This window comes from Juglans regia, chromosome 14 (genome assembly GCF_001411555.2).
Source record: "Juglans regia cultivar Chandler chromosome 14, Walnut 2.0, whole genome shotgun sequence".
Lineage (NCBI taxonomy): Eukaryota > Viridiplantae > Streptophyta > Magnoliopsida > Fagales > Juglandaceae > Juglans > Juglans regia.
This window is the reverse complement of record NC_049914.1, coordinates 2264939-2283236: the sequence shown is the minus strand read 5'-3', so window position 1 is coordinate 2283236 and position 18298 is coordinate 2264939. Positions and strand designations below refer to the sequence as shown.

Sequence of the window (18298 nt, the reverse complement as noted above, 5' to 3'; positions counted from 1 at the left end):
GTTTATTTTGGAAATAACTTTCTCAGTTATACGAAGACATCATGCACGCAATTATATATATATATATATATATATATATATATATATATATTGTGTTTCATTTTGCTGTGATGACAGAGTCTGAGACCGTTTTATGGGATATTATATTTTTATTGCTTTTTAACATTTGAGAGCTAGAATTTATAGATGATGATGACGATGACGTTGTCGTGCAAATTTTGTATCGTTGGAATTTGTCTTCCAAAGATATATATTACTGTTCATGACCACATTTTCCACATTGGAGGGTGAGCATTCATGCATGTTTTCCTTTGCATTCTTTTGGCCCCAATCCATTGATCATCTTTGCTAGTACAGTACGTGTACACGCTTGTATGTTCCTTTTCAATATGATCTAATATATATTGTCTAGTATATTGTGATCATCAGCATCCCTAATTATCTAGATCAAGGCTAATCCTTTGTTGATACGCAAAAATCTAGCTAGCTAGGCATTGATCATCTTGATGCATGCAGTACTACTGGAAGATCGTGACAGAACAAAGAAAAAAGAGAGAGAGAGAGAGAGAGTAAAACATGATGCATGTACCTTATTTCATTGAAAACCACAAGCTAGCTAGGAAAGAAAAAAGAAGAGAAAATCCTCACGTTTAATTTAGAAAAACAATCAATGAAAATGTAAAGATCGATAGTAATGAGCAAGTCGGGATCTTTTTTTTTTTTTCTTTTTAGTTGTGCTACAGCGGAGTAAGCAAAGATCAATTAACCCCTACGTACATAGGTTACAGTACTAACAAAGATCGACGATCTCTGATATAATAACATAAATGATCACTGGTGATCAGCAGGGCCGTGATAAATTCCGACACGTGAAATTATATCATGTTTCCTTCTAAAATATTAAACACGCGTTCTCCATTTGGGAGGGAGGGGAGCCACGGCCACATGATCCTCTCTCCCAAAAGAAAAATATCCTTCGTCTGGGTTGGCGTAATCAGCTACAGAAGCAAGCTGCTGCGTACGTGAGTGGCCGTACCCTATTAATTGAGACATCTGGAAATAGAGAGAGTTGCAATTAGTACAGTACCTCTCCTTCATGCTTCATGATCTTCTACTATTGGATCGATCCAAGTACTCGTACTTACATTTTAATTTGCATGAATGAATAATGTCAAACACGTGAATGATACATATATACATATATATTATCACATCCTCTTATATTTCCTTAGGGTGCTACCCCAGTCCTGTGACGCATTATAAGAAAAACGAGTATTTATGATAGATTATTTACGACAAGAATAACTATTTACGATGAAAACAAACTCATTTTAACAGGAAATATTTGTTTTCGTATGAAATAACTGGGCACAAATAAACAGTTTTCTTGTAGTGACAGAATTACCCAATTATTGCACCTAAACCCCAACATGGGGAGGGGGGTTGCCTCTCGAAATCCGGCCTTGCACCATGGGGGCGGGTTGCCCTATTCGCATGCCAGGGTCTGGGGGGTGGATGGATCAGGTGGCCACTTGGTCCATCCATCGATCCTCCACCGCCCACTACCAACCCATGACAAAAAACAACTGAGAAATACAAATAAATAAATAAATAATCACTAATACATCCACAACGAATCGAAAAACAACAAAAAAATTCAAAAAGATATATATATCATATGATAGAGAAATACCTTGGAAGGGAGAGAGACAGAGAGAAATAGTTGTCGAGGGTGGGGGGGAAGAGACTCGACCTCTGCGTGGTGTAGCACCATGTGATCGCACCACCACTGAGCTCTGGGAGGGATTGAGAGCAGTGAGAGGCAAGAACAACTAGAGAGAGAGAGAGAGAATAGACGGGGGGAAGGGTTAGGTTTAATTATAATCTAACTCTAAACAACGTCATTTATGATGTATTATTTAAAAATAAAACCTAAGCTAAAATCATAATGTCATTTTATTAATGGATTTTTTAATATATATGTATATATATTTATATATAATTATAAATAATAGTGAGCAGGGCTAGGGGTATTATGCGGGTGGACCTGAGCCTAGTCCGCCCCCGCTATTTCAAGTAGTGCGGGCGGGACACCCTGCTGCCCACCCCTAAATTATTATTTACTTTGTATTCATTTCTGCCAATTTGCTGGTGGGGATCCGATGTGTCTTGATCAATGAAGTTGCTGGCTAAACAAAGATTGCTATGGAAAATTACAAAGATTATTGCTATCTTTTAAGACTTTGGGTGGCATCACACCACCGAGAATTCTTTCGATAAATTCTTCCTATAAGTATATTTACTTTTTTTTCACGTATTTTTTTAATCATCTTAAACATATAAAAAAATTATAACATTATTAAAAAATATTTTTTTAATCACTAAATAAATAAATAAATATCAGAATCTATCGAGACACTTGGCATTTCCACTTAGATTTTCACCCAAGATTCTTTAAGCACATATATTAAGAAATGCATGCACATATATAAGAGCATTTTCATTAGATTGGTCAAATGCATCTTCAAATTTTAGCTAATATCACATAAATGTACATTTATTTATTCCATTTAAATTCAATCTCCGCATTAGATTATCCATTTACTCTATATATAATAATAAAATATTATTATTTTAATAATTAATTAATTATTTTTATTTTTATCACATTTTGTAGTTCTACCAATTAAATGTTAATAATAATTATATTCTAAATGCTAAATGTTAATTATATTCTAATTAATTTAATTTGTTTGCTTGGAGTGAGAAACTAATATTTTAATGTTTGATGAAGCAATTGTAGTTAGTTATATTTAATGAAGTACTGTAACTGAAATTTAAATTATTTTAAAGATGTCCAATCTAATGTGAGGTTTTTGACACATATTATTTAAATTTTAACTGTCCTTCAATTTTAACCAAGCCAATAAAGATGCTTTAAGACATACGAAACTATGTGTAATATTGGGTATTTTGGCTTTAGGATAGTGTCAGCATTGAGAGTAAGAAGATTCTGATAATGATGGGGATAGATGAAGAATGAAAAGTGGGGTTTGAGAGGACGTCGTACAGCAAATTAAAAGGCTATTTTATTTTGTTTTTTAATAAAATTCTCAACGACTTTTTGATGTATGTAGAGCTAGCTAGGCTGTGGCATTTGGCATGTTCCACATTCTTCTTAATTATTCTGTGGCACAAGACTGTTGAATTTATTGAATGGTTTTTTTAAGAAATAATTTAGCTACATTTTATAAAATTAAATCTATAAATTAATATTAATTAATATATTATAAAATTATTTTTATTATAAATAAGATCTAACGTATCACTAAATTTAATTTTTGTAAAATATCTTTATGGTTAAAATACTTTTTTTTTAATAAAAACATAATATTTACAATCACAAATTATACAAATTTTGAGCAACTTTTTTTAAAAAATAAGTAAATTTGAAATCTATAAAAAAATTATTTTTTAATGATATATTCTTTTTTTAAAGAGAGTGCAAGAATTACACGCGTTAAGATTGTATCTAACTAGTATTATTTTTTTTTATTGTTTTCATTTTTTCAATCTCGGTGGTGCATAGTGTGGTATAGATGCCCTCCAAATATGATGCCTATTGTATTTTAATATTTTTATAAAAGAAAAATGCATAAATTTATTCGTAATATCTTTTGTAAACATTAAAATATATATATATATATATATACACTAAAAAAAACACTTCTAAAAATCACATTTGAAATTAAGCACCCAAACATTTTCATGTACTTGGTTTCCATTTTCAGCATTTCTTCAAACTTCAAGAATCAAAGTCACTCACCGCGGAGATCAGCGCTAGCTAACGCGTTGTACCTTTCTCGATCTCTTATACCGTCCATATTGCTATGATAATGCTATCCAACCATTTTAACTTTTCAGCTTTTCTCCCTCTTACTTTTCCAGCCTCACTTTTTTTTTTTTTAAATTGCGTCTAGATAATAAAATATTTATAAGTATTATGTAAATAGTAACAAAAAAATATATAAAAAATAATAATAATATATTTTGAGAATAGATTCTCATATCCAAATTAGGCTTATAAAAAAATTAATTATAAAATCTAATAAATAGATTGTTTTACTGCAAATTGTTGATCTGACTGACCTGACACTCATGCTTTGTTGACGGGGGATTATAATGTACATTCAAGACTTGATAGATAAATAAAAAATAAAAATAGAAAAATTTTATATAACGTATTATTATTTAATTAAATATGATGTGATATATTTATTATTATTAAATAATTATTTATCACATATCACTTAATATAATCAAAAGAAGATGAAAATATGTTGTATAGTATTACTCATCTCAATATAATTCATAAATTTAAATAAATTTCAATAGGAACCAGGTATAAGTAATGACGACAAGATCAGCATAATGTAATGTGTTATATAATTATGCATGAGTTTGACATGCAGCAAACGTCAGTGTCACCAGTTCATCGCTTGGCGTTTTATGCATCCAATTAAAATAAGTACAATTGGGAAATCTACAAACTTGATTATGCAGTGATAATAAGTGACGCTTTGTATACTTAGAGACGAAACCGGAATTAAGAGTTAATTTAGAGGAGTACTCGAATACTTTAGGTAAAAAATAAATAGTTGAATTGGAGAATTTTAGAAATACCTTTAACTAATTGATAAAAAATTAAGTAAAAAATAAGAAAAATAAATTTTAAAAATACTGATAATTTTACATCTAAAATTTTCATATGTTGCAATTAAGAGAAGGTTGTACTATAGAAACGAGCTATATAGGAATTATAAAAAAGTGGTAATATATGTAAATTACCATAAACTAAGTTTTGTATTTTGCTGAATAATATTGATATATATTTAAAAGTTTTTAAGCAGCACATTTGCATACTTTGTAAATAATTTAATATGAATATTATATTCTAATTTGATTTATTGAAATAAAACAGCAAAATACATAAAATTTAAGTGAGATCAAATTCTAATTTGATAATATATATATATATATATCTCTATATATATAAAGAGCCTATGAAACGGAATTTTCTTATTTTAACAGAAATTTCTTGTTTTAACGGAATATACTGGTTTTCATTAACTTTCCATCCGTTTGTAATAATTACAAAACACAGGGATACAATTGTACTTTCATTTACATTCTATTTATAACTACTTTTATGGTTTCTGTTGGTTTCTATTCCACTATTAATATATTTAAATATGCTAATAAAGCAGATTTATTATAATAATAATCATGGATTCAATTTCTAATTTAAAAATACGTTATAATAGAAAAATAGATTTATGTAGATTTATCTTTTCGTATTCATTATAATAGGAAAGCATTATAATAATTTACAAATAATCTATCTTTCAATAGTTTATAAGATATATATTAGTAATAAAATAATAAGATATATATACTTTATTTTTATTTTAATAAAATCTATTAATGTTTTGAACTACGCATACGTGCTTCAGGCACGTAACATCTTACTAGTATATATACAAATGACAATTTGCAAAGCATCATTTAAGACTGACCATTTAAGAGCATTGACCAGTATTAATTAGGAAATGTGGATAAGACTAAGAATAAAAGTATAAAAAATTAGAAAAAATTTTACAAATTAGTAAAGATTATACTTTTTGGATTAATTATTAATCTGAGATGAAAGAATTATTAAGGTTGTGTTTAGATGTTGAAGTGAGTTGAGTTAAGTTGAGTTGAGATGATAAAATATTGTTAGAATATTATTTTTTAATATTATTATTATTTTGAGATTTGAAAAAATTGAATTGTTTATTATATTTTGTATTGGAATTTGAAAAAATTGTAATGATGAGTTGAGATGAGTTTGATAACCAAACTCACCCTAAGATTGCAAAATATAGCATGAATGTATGGGTAAGAATCGTCTGATTCCCTTTACAAAAGAAAAAAGTTTTCCGTACAAAAGTGTCAAACATATATACAACGTGCACACAATTCAATTAATTATGTGCTCGATGAGGTCAAAAGACTCAAAATTACTCAAAACCCCATGTGTTAGATCTCTAGGTTGGATTGAACTACTCAGCTGCACTGATCTACGTCTGCGCGGTAGCTCTGAAAGGACAGGTAGAACTCACAAAACCGTTAACCAAATGAAGATATGTCTTCAGGTCGTGACACGTGGCCATATCACCCTTTTTGATGACGTGGTGCGGTGACTCCCTGCTACTTACTCTAAGCTCTTGTCCGACGTCTGCATATACCCACTGCATCTCTTCCACGCACCTCTGTAACCATCCCGGAAGCCCATCCACGTGTACACCCTTCCTCCTTGCAATCTCACAATCCTTGAACACAAAGCCAGGTAGTTTGGTGATGACATCATCCGAGTTCACAATCCTAAGTATCCTGCTCCCACTCTCTTCTAAGTGGGACCTGAAGCCCTTGTTCCCTACGCGTGGCCCACCGAATGATATCACCGTCACCAATGGCGCTTTTTCATTGGTTGTGAGATCATATGCAGTGAGTGTAGCCAATGCCGCACCCAGGCTGTGGCCTGTTATCGTGAAGCTGAGGGGCTCGTCTTGATCACCGTATGTTTCGATCACCTTTGCGATCTCTTCCCTCACCATCTCTTGCAAGCTAGGACACGCGTCGGTTCTAGATGTGTAGAGGCTCAAAAATCCGCTCTCTACCATTGGCCCGTCCTCCTTGGGAACGTCGCGATGATTAGGTAAATCAGTTAAGGTGGCACGTAGATTTTCGAGCCACTCCAAACATGTTGCAGTGCCCCTATAGGCGATCACCACGTCACGTCGTCCCAACCGGGCGATCTCCTCCTTGTCTTGACAGACCGCCACGTAGCCAATCCAGCTGGACTGGGTGGACACCCAATTGGGGTGGGCCTTGTGAAACCAACGTGGCAACTTGACTCCACAAGTGGCTCGCAGGTTCTTGGTGATTTTATACCCGGTTTCCACAATTCCGGTCCGGCTAAAGAGCGAGTTTCTGGGGTGAAGACACGTGGCATAGGTTGGGGAGGAGGGGTCAAAGTCAAAAGAGCGATAAGCTGCCTCGACAAACTTGCCGTAGCGGAGTATTTCGCGGCGTAGGTTATCGTCGAGAGGGTCAAGCAGGCCTTCCCAGTTGTTAATACCCTGGAACTCCATCCACCTCTTGCCGAGTTTGACGGAGTGAGCAGCAGCGAGGCTGCGCTGTGAAGAGTCGTGCTTGAGGGAGCTGCAGGAGACCTCAAACTGTGGGAATGCGATGCTTTTGTGGTTGGGTGTGGCCGAGATGGAAGAGTAGTAGTGCATAGAAACCGTGCATTTGGATACAGGTGGTGTATTGCATGGCCGAATAGCACCAAAAGCAAGCTTCATTTTCCTAGTGATCAGCTTTGTTTGTTTGTATTTGAAGCTTGCTTATTTTGGTGCTCACTTCACCAGTAAGTCGCAGTTTGGGAGACTGAAATGCTGGACGGTTTTATTTATAGAGGCAGAGAGTGGGAGAGAGAGTATCATGGACGGTGCATGAAGGAGTAACTAGGCAGGTGCCTGGATGGTGTGTGAGAGAGAGAGAGAGAGAGAGAAGGAGAGAGAGTACGTACAGATGGCGTAAAAGGATACAAAAAATGTGAGGGTCGGAGAGAGAGAGAGAGAGAGAGGGAGAGAGAGCACTGCAGCAGAGTCGCTACAAAATACAAGGAGAAGCAGATCATCTAGTGGACATTTGACTTCCTTTGTGGACCCAAGAATTAAAAAGAAAAATTAAAATTAAAATTGTATATATGAGAAAGTTGTCTCTCCGACCAGAGGTCTGAGGTCGTATCGCGGGACACGTGCTTTCAATACGACGCGTACCCATGGTCAGCTCATCTTACTCGGCGTGGTCCGAACCGTTAGTATTAGTAATGCTCTTCTTCTTTCCTTCTTCTTCCTTTTTTATTTTATTTTTTCTTTGCCTTTTTTTTATACATGATTGCATAACTATATATATATATATATATATATATAGTAGGAAAGTAGTATTCTTAATATTAGTAAAATAGAATAGTGAGATGAAGAACAACACAAAGCGATTATTAACAAATTAATTAATTTACTAAATAAAAAATATTATAATTATATTTATTAAGAATATAATACAAATAATTAAATTTATACATTTCTATCATCTTAAAATTTTGAGATAAAGTAGTGATTTCACATAATATCATAACAAATGTCTTCTGTTTAAATTTTGACTCTACACTCTATCTCATTTAATTAAATATTTTTACATATTAAGCATACTCATTGAGGGATATAAATGAACAACTCATATGTATATATATATATATATATATATATCAACCCAACAAGCAATTTCCCTCCATCTCAAACAATTATTTAAGAAGGAAATGTTGATCTTTTGGTCACAACAACCATCGAACATGCTAACATCACATTAGATGGGCAAATTTTACTGATCATTGGGGATATTCATCCTGGATTAAAATCCTTTGATTATTGGAAAGTTCAAAAAATCTATCGATCACAAAATCAATTTGCATATTCAATTGCGCAATGGGTTGAGGCCAATCTTCTTTTTTCTATATATACCCTTAGCTATTCTTCCTAGATGTATTCTCTTGATACATAGCTGAAAGGATCTACCTCTTAACTATATAATATGAATATTTTATTCTATTAATATTATGCTTGCTTGATTAGAGAAAAAAACAAGCAAAGAGTATTAAAACGGGCAATTTTTCTAAAATGTACATTTTTTTTTCATTTATGACGAGTGAACAAAGGTCCATTTACACCATAATGCATAAACTTTCTGTAGATGAGCTCCTTACTCGGATTATTATAGTTTAATTATCAAGTTGTTGTTATCTCCTTTTACCACGTCATACCCATGCAAAAGAAGAACATTTTCTTTATCAATTATTCCCCCAAAGCAAATTATGTAAGTTTGAAACTTCTCTTCACTCTTCCAGAGAGACAGAGAGAGAGAGAGTCATCCGCGTGCATGCAAATCAATATCGAAAAGGTTGGATTAATGATGAAGATTTCTCTGATTTCACACAATTAAGATGGTCCTTAATTACCAAGTGATCATCACATGATGAGCCGCCATTAGCAGGGAAGCATCGAATTTTGGCATGCATGCAGTATTACGCTCCGAGCCTTGGTTTCTATATATAATTCCTACAGTAAAATGAGATATTGAAAATATATAGGATATCTTTTGCCTTTTCTGTGGTTGGGTGCAGGGGGTGGCGACGTTACAATATATAAATGTCTTATCGCCACGTGCTCACTTCAACTCTCTGTTTCCTTTAAGAGCTAGCACTATTTTTTTTCCTCCTACCTTTTCTTTTTGTGCACTTTTTTTTAAGAGGAGGAATTCTAATTTTATTGACTATCCTAATTTCTGATGGAGAAAAATTATGGTTACAATTGGATAACTGAGAGTTATATATTATCCTAAATTCTAAATCCAGATATCAAAATGAACTACAAGAACACAAAAGAAAACCACTAACCTTAATCCAATAGGAATAGTACCAAACAAATCAAAACACAAAAGTGCGTGCTAACAATACCTGTAATAAAAAAAAGATAAAATAAAGCATAAATTGTACAACAAACTATAACACAAAAATGTTATCGATGCCATATAACTTGTAAACTTGCTTGATTCATTCGAATACCTCCCATAATGTCTTTTGAAAGGCTGTATTTGGTATTAAATAAATACTCAGTACCTCTTATGCCCAGTTTAGCTAATTTGTCTGCAACATGATGGTTTGTTTCTCTAAAAGAATGATAAAGACATAGCACTACCGAACGAGCCGTCAATTTAGCCTCTTTCTAAAATCTCTGACTATGCCAAGGAACTTATCCATATTTCTCCCACCAATTAACTACTAGCTTAGAATCTATTTTAACCTTTATGTGATTCTTTTAAGCACACTTAAACAAGCCTTGCGTTTTCTTTTATGGACTCTGTTTTTCTTTTAAGCCTTTTAAGAAATACTTTAATTATAAAAGAATTACATAAAAATAAATTTATAAAATGATGTGGTTGATATGGTATGTTATATTATAGAGTTATTTTTATTATAAAATAAATCTAACAGATCATACAAAACTATGTCACTTTATAAATTTATATTTAAGTAATCCATTTACGATGGTTAGCACTTCGATCTCTTTTTCAGTATACTTGTGTTTATCCCTTAATTTGTACAAGTCTTATCTAAAACAGATATGCATCTGATCTACACATGGAAACGATCAAAATTTTCTTGCCTAACAAATGATTTTTTGTAAGGATCCTCAATTCGGGAGTAATCATGATGAAAGTAATATATAGTGGCCGGCGCATACATATAAGTCGGCTTTGTTCTTTTCCCACGGAGGAAAAACTTTGTCTTGATCTCCAAGTGATTGGATCGAAAAGCTTAATATCCGATTGATATGGATCATGAAAAGATTGGTCGTTAAATTAGGACATGATCCTTACGTACGAACGAACAAAGCTACTAAATAAAAAATTAGAAACTAATCCCTTTCCCAGCTAGCTAGGAATGTGATTCATGCGACACATATAGTCTTCATGAATATATTAAAATAAATCAAATGATGGGGAGAGAACTGCATGCATGGAAGCCAAATAAGCTTATATATCAAAGTCACACACGCGGCCAAGCCTGCCTTAAACGACGTCAGGTCTTTCAGTACTACACGACTTTCTCGTCTGATCTCTATAAAGCTACGAACTAGCTAGATAGGTTCGTGTATTTGCTACTCGATCTCTGAGTTTGTGTGAGAGAGAGGTTGTTATCATTCTCATGATCATGATAGGACCCTCGTTCCATCGTCACGTTTTATATATATATATATATATATATATATTATATATCCTCGCGTAATTTGAGGGAAATAAAGCTACTATCGCAGCATATTGCATGCACTAGGGGAATTATGCACACAAGAATGACGTGAAATATGTGGGAGAAAGTGGTGAATCAATAAGACTATCTTTGTGGGCCTTTGGAGGACCCCACGTAGTATTTTAATCATGACCAACAGAATTTAGTACTCCTCCAACATGGAAATTCGGAAGAAATAAATAAATATATATGTATAGTAGATCATATCAGTACCCATGCATGTATGGCATTAGAGCTAGCTCCCACCGACCCCTGCCTGGTCACCCTTTTAAAAAGAAGAACAAGTACCACCCGGCCCGTCCTTTTTATGCAATGAATTTCTTCATGGTCATGGCCACATTGGCCAGACTGCCAGCTTCTGCATTAATGCTTCCTTTTTCAAAACCAAATTTGATTACAGCTTAGATAAAGGTATAATATGTTACTCATTCTGTGTCTGATCTACTGTTCTAATCTATTCATATTACGGCTTATTAAGATCACATAAAACAAGAATTACTAGGGTCCTCATCATCAGATATTCAAATATAAGCTACGTTTACTTATAATAGTAAGTACACTTTTTCTTATATAGGTAATCTCCTTAAAAAAACATTACAACATAATGCCCATTTGTGTCGAACATTAATAATTAATTAATTGGGATTTTTTGTGCATTTAAAAAAAAGTGTACTTATAAATTCATTTCAGTGAAAGTGAAATTGAAATTGAAGCCCAACACGAGAGATGCTGTACCAAGTGGTCCGATTCGAGATTATTTCGGTCTTGTGATAAATGCAGCTCCATTCCCCAGCTTTGGCATTTGGGTCCCTCATGATGTTGTACCAGGCTTCATATAATTAATTATTGATCAATCTTTTTTATTTGGATTATGTTAATATATATATATATCATTTTGAATAGATAATGCACGTGCTAATCCATTTATTTTTCACTTTCTTTGCCTGCATCTCTAGTAGAATGGAAATAGGTTTTAAAGGGATTAAATAAAATAAAAAATTATTGTCACCGTTTTACCATCCTTAATTAATAGAAAATATTGGTTTATAAAAGTTATATTTCTTAAAACTATATTAATATTATCTTTAGGGCATTCCTTTCTAGTACTAGAGCTTTTCAACAGTACTATTATGAATAATACTAAATACCATTTTAGAGCGTACAAACTCGGCATACTTATTTTGAAAAAACAATGAGATACAACATTAAAAAATAGGTTTTTTCATATACATTTCATATTTGTCAATTTTTTTAAAATGAGTGCAAAGGACTTAATTACCTACCATACAAATCATTTCCCGTACTATCATTCTATGGCGAGCTTTGCTTCACAACCTCCACCACACTTTTCAATCTATATTTTTTAAAATTTTTAATATTTTTTTAAATTTTTTTTGAGTTTATTCTTTTTAAATTATTTCAAATTTTCTATTCATTATTCATATAATAAATATTTGATAAAAGAAAAAAATAATAAAAATTAAAAATAATGTGGAGTGTGGAGTGTTAGAAGGTTGTGAAGATTTTTTATTCTATGGCGGCCTAGCTAATGCAAAGGCCATAACCTAATTACTATTAATTTAGTTGGTTCATCTTTGGAGTATTGTTATTTTAAGACATCTACATCAAACACTACTTACATGACATAATTTGATTTAAAAGATAAATTTTAAAATTTGAATTGTACAAATTAATCAAATCTTACCATGCATTTAAATGATTTAGATGATATGTTTTACACATCGGTTTGAAAATATAATAATTCTTTTCTTTTAACTACAACGATTATGGTCGACCTCTAATGGCCGGTTCAAAATTTCAAAATTTAAATTTGGAGTTTAAATGGGATTCGCATTGGACTGATCTTGACTTCGATTCTGGAGTATTGCTTCTCACTTGCACTACACACTTTTGGAGTCAAAGTAGAATCAGAGTAAAAATTGAGAAAGAACAAGAAAAAACACATGAAAACCCGCAATTGAAAAAGAAAGAAAGGGAGTTGGGATTTCAGTGAACATTACCGTCATTTTGTCTAGATATGCTGATTCGAGATCATGAAAACTCCACGAGATCAACCTCAAATTGCAAGTAAAATTTGACTGCAATATTAAAAAAAAAAAAATTAAAAAGATCTTAGAATCAGAAGCAAAAATTGTCCAATAAAAAAATAAAATCAAATCTAAATCTAAAACAAGAAGGCCTCATTTGGATAGCTCTCATCTCATTTCATTTCTAAACATCATTAAAAGTCAAACACTTTTCAATTTCAAATTTTTAATTTTCTCATCTAATTATTACAAATTTTTTAAACTTCCAAACAAAACACAAAAAATAATTCAACTTTTTCAAATTCTAAAACAAAAATTATATTAAAAAATTATATTCTAACAATATTTTAATTTTGTAATATTTTTATTCAGTTTTTTCTCTTTTATTTTCTAAAATCCAATAAAATATTGATCTTAAGTTAAATTATTTCACTACTATTCACAAATTTCTTATTTGATGATCTCTGACATCCAAATGAGGCTTAAGAGTCCTGATCTATATATTGTTGATCATCATGATGACCTTCTTAGGAATTGTGGATTTAGAGATTCTTGACTTGGGCTTTGTGGCTAGTTCCAAATGGACATGAGATTCGTCTTGCTCAGTTAAGAAGTTAAAAGAAAAAAAAAAACCTATATATATTTATATATATGCAGCCTCATTTTTTTTTTGTGTACTCTTCCATGGAATTCATACGCCCAAAGAAATCACTTGAGATATACATGGCTGGCATAGAGAGAATGCCAAAAGCTGGAAAATTGGTAATTATAAGACATAAATTGTGCTGAGAAATGACATATAGCGAGACTGGGGCCATGGAGTGGACGGCGATCGAGCACATAGAAAGCGAGGCATTGAGGGGATCAATTGAGATAGAGTACGGCCTATTAGAGCCTTCAACTTCAAAGTTTTTTTTTTTTTAAATGATAGTTATAGTCGTGAGTGTGCAAGCGTTGTGTAATCATTTTGAAAAAAAATAAATAAATAAGAAATCTACATAAAAAAAAAAAATAATTTTTTAATAATAAATTCTACACAATGTTTGTACACTTTATAAATGCACGTAGAATTACTCTTTTTTTGAAGTCAAGACTCTAAACTTCGATAATTATTATCTCCGGTGAGAGCAAATTAAATGGAGTCAAAGTTTCGATATTTTTGCTATATATTATACGGTAGTTTTTTTATTAGGGAAACTCCACTCCTCCAATATTTATGGCTTGGATAATATATCCATTATATAAGACTATATATCTTTCGTAGGGGAAAAAAACTACGAAGTAGAGACTTATAGAGAGATCGATAGTTATTATTGTCCGATCGATATCGTGTGTAATTGGACGAAAGAGACGTATATGGGGTGACATATATAGTACTCGACCAATGATATAAATAAATAAATAAATCAGAATGATTTAAACCCTTTTAATTAGCTGTGAGCCGAAATTTACAGGCCAGCGTCGTTCATTTAGTAGTTCTTAGCATGCAAACTCTGGCACCCTCGATCTGCGAGAAGCGATGTGTAAACTGATCAGACAAAAACATATGAAGATGTAAAAAAAAAAAAAAAGATAAGACTAATAGATTCATCCAACGGACAGAAATTGCAGCCACAGATCGGGGTGCTATAATATGAAAAGTGGTAGCCCCATAACCCTCGCAGGAGAAACCAAGAAGACGAGGCAGAGAAAAGCACCAAATCTAGGATGTATGAACTTCAAACCCTCTTTTCTTCTTCAATTTGTCCTTCATCATGGGTTCTTCTATGATCTATTGATTTTTACCTGGATTATTTCCACTTATATATATATATTATTGGGTATGCATTTATTATTATATTGGTCCAGATTAATTAAGTCATGTACACGTGATGTATGGCCTAAGAAACCCTAGTAATTAAACACATTTGATTTTTTTTTTCCTGAATAGTAGGTTTAGCACTAGGAAAATTGAGCTCAATCGAATATCGTAGAACAGTTATTAATGTTGTTAGCAGGTCATCGTGTTTACTGGGAACTCGAATAGTAGTAATTAATTAATCAAGCAATTATGTAATGTTTCTTTGGACATTGATAGTACTGCAGCTAGCTTGCAAAACTATATATATAGTACTTAAACAGCAAAAACTTTTGAAAAGAGGGAGGTAGCTAACAAACCTTAAAGACTTCTAGATAAACTCAATGTTGTTCAAGATGAAATCAACAATTGTTTATATTCATTCAAATTCAAACTTATAATGATAAGATAAACTTTATCATTTAGTCATCTAATTAATCCTAGCCAACTTTAACATTTACAAAGTCAAATCTCACACAAGATATATATTTACTAGATTGAATGGAGCTTTGGCTTATGTTGATGAAGCTAGCTAGCAGCACACTACTTTTAATTTGAATTGTTACCAAATATCCGGGTCATCATTATAAATCGATCTAGGAATGTTAATGTCTATATAATTGCATTGAGCTAGCACTACTACAACGTGATGCAAGCCCGAACATAATGATGAAAACTGTGATATAAGTCGATTATATTGTGTGTATTGGGTGCAAGGATTCAGCTATAGCTTTTATGCAAATTAACTCGATTAAAATTTTTAGTCGTCTTTTTTGCATGTTTCAACATTCGGTCGTTAATGTTTGCAAACATCAACAAAAATCGGGCATAAGTTGAGTGTTATTTGTTAATAAACGTGATGATCTAAAATATAATGTTAACACACACACACACACACACACACACACACATACATACATACATACATACATACATACATACATACATACATGTATGTGTACTTGTATATTTCTGGTATTGGAAAGTTAATATATATCAATATATTCTTAGTAGCTGAGAGTGTGTTACCTCCCTGTCGTCCTTCGAGTCCAATAGGAGTGTTTATATGCATATAAATTCAGACTTCCAATTTGCCATGTTTAATTAATTAAGATTAGTCATCTTACAATAATATAGTTTATTGATAAATTATCATTCAATCAAATAACTCTTTTATCATTCTATACATATATATATATATATATATCTACTCTTTATGGGCGCAGTGTCGTAGATCATGATATGTATCCTTTACACCGAGTACTTACAAATTATATAATCAAAATACTTAGAGCATTGGCAATGGCCTAGCCATTGCCAAGTCCAAATTTTAGCTAAAAGTACAAGTTTTGACTATAACTTTAACTTTTGGCTAGGTATGTTCACATTGGACTAGCCATCTTAAAGTCAAATTAATAATATTATATTATATTATTTAATAATATTTTATATATTTTTTTTTATATTTTACAAATACACTTCATATATTAATTAATAATTTACATTTTACTTAATTAACATTTCATACTAATATTAACCGAATAATTTACATTTTACTTAATTAACATTTAATTAATAATTTGTTTCCTCAACCTAATATTAATTAACATTTCATACTAATATTAACCGAATTTTTTTAACCACATCCATTATAATATCACTTCCAATAAAATTGCAAGTGTAATCAAATCTCACAATGAATCATGCGGACATCAAAATTGTGTGAGAGAGAGATAGAGACCTGATGAACAAAGGCATTCAAACTTTAGCAACACAATCCCATAAATAGTCCACCAACACAGTCTCATATCCATATCCATAAATTAGAACCAAAACTGTCCACAAATTACCAACAAAGATAATATCCACAGTCCACGAATTTAGTTGCTACCCAGCCACATATTTATCCAGCCCACATGTGGCTGGGCAGCCACTAATTCTCAAAAAAATTAGTTCTATAAATATTACAAGTTAGATATCTACATAGTAAGGTGTCGAAGGAGAGTTAGATCTACCTCCGGAATGAGACTTCGAATTCTCAAAAATTGCAACTTGAATATTATGAAAATATTCTTGTTGCATGGCATTCATGCCACGTAGATCTAGCATCATCATCTTGCTTTCAAATTTCTTCTTCTCTAGTTCAAACTTCTTCTTCTTTAGTTCAAATATTTTCTCACTTTTTTCGTCTGCCTTGAGTTGAGCATTTCTCCGCTCTTCCATGGTCGTGGCTCTATCCTCAGTCATTTTAGCTAAGGAAATGCTGATCTCAGACTCTTTGCCTTCCATCGACTTCCGCTTCCTCTCCATTTCTTTCTCAGTTTTTTTGCCTAGAGGTCTCTCAGCAAAGACCTCTATGTTCTCCTCCACCGTGTCAAGAGCAGCTTCACCTTGTGGCCTTCTCCTCGTCCCAAGGGTGGAGATGTGTTGTTGCCATTTCTGTTGGTGTCTCAGAAGACACCAACAGTGCTCCATTGTGAAGTTACTCTTCTCTATCTCTTTATACATAATTTTTGCCTTCTCAATCTACAAATACATAGGAATATTGTTAGTTCATAAATCAGTCCTACATGTTTGTGAAAATTAAAGGAAAATGTTACATACCTTATCTTGCTCCGTTGCACCACTCGGATGCAATGACTCTACTTGTGCTAAAAATGCACAAAACTTATTTGTGCATTTCTGAATCGAGGACCACCGATTCATCAAAGAAACTACAGAACGGTTCACATTGTTCTGTTTTTTATATTCATGATAAAATTCTGAAATTCTTTCCCACATTTGAGTGGACTTTTGATCAGTACCCTTTATTGCATCGATACTAATGTTGAGCCAAGCTGAGACGAGGAGGTTATCCTCCTCTGCAGTGAAAGATGCACCCCTTTGAACTTTTTTTGGAGGTTGCCTCTTTTCACCGTCATTGAATGTTGCTTGGAGCACAACATTAGAAGGTTGCGTTGGGGTGCTATTACAACCCTCTCCTCCACTTTGTAATAGAGTGGTGAAGAAGGGATCATCATCAATTTGTGTGCCCATCCTTGAAAAATATTACATTTTCAAGGAGTTAGAAATATGTAGAAAAATATTACATCATCAATTTGTTTGGATAAGCTGGTTTGGAAAGAAATATGTAGAAAAATCAACTTCTTGTTCTGTTTTGCAAAGAAAAACAGCAACTTTGCAAAACAGAACAATGCAAAACAGCAACAAAAATTGAGTCTCTTGTTCTGTTTTGCAAAGAAAAACAGCAACTTTGCATTAAAAAAAAACTCTGTTTTTGGTTGTGGAGTCAGAAAAAACACTTAATTTTGATAATCAATAATATATGTGGTGTTTTCCGAGATCAAATGGCATTGAAAGAAACCATCAATCGGGATAGCCACACACGTTATATGTAGCGTCCAAGCCATTACCCACAAACATATCCTACTACATAGA

At 32.5% G+C, this 18298-nt stretch overlaps 1 protein-coding gene and 1 pseudogene across 1 annotated transcript; both read right to left on the bottom strand.

The window, feature by feature from the left end:
• Positions 1–5994: 5994 nt before the first annotated feature.
• LOC109015008 (phospholipase A(1) DAD1, chloroplastic-like) lies at positions 5995–7439 on the bottom strand. The gene has a single exon (XM_018997503.2). The coding sequence runs from the start codon at positions 7407–7409 to the stop codon at positions 6123–6125; it is 1287 nt and encodes a 428-aa protein (XP_018853048.1). The 5' UTR covers positions 7410–7439; the 3' UTR covers positions 5995–6122.
• A 10740-nt stretch (positions 7440–18179) lies between these two features.
• LOC118344646 lies at positions 18180–18298 on the bottom strand (annotated as a pseudogene).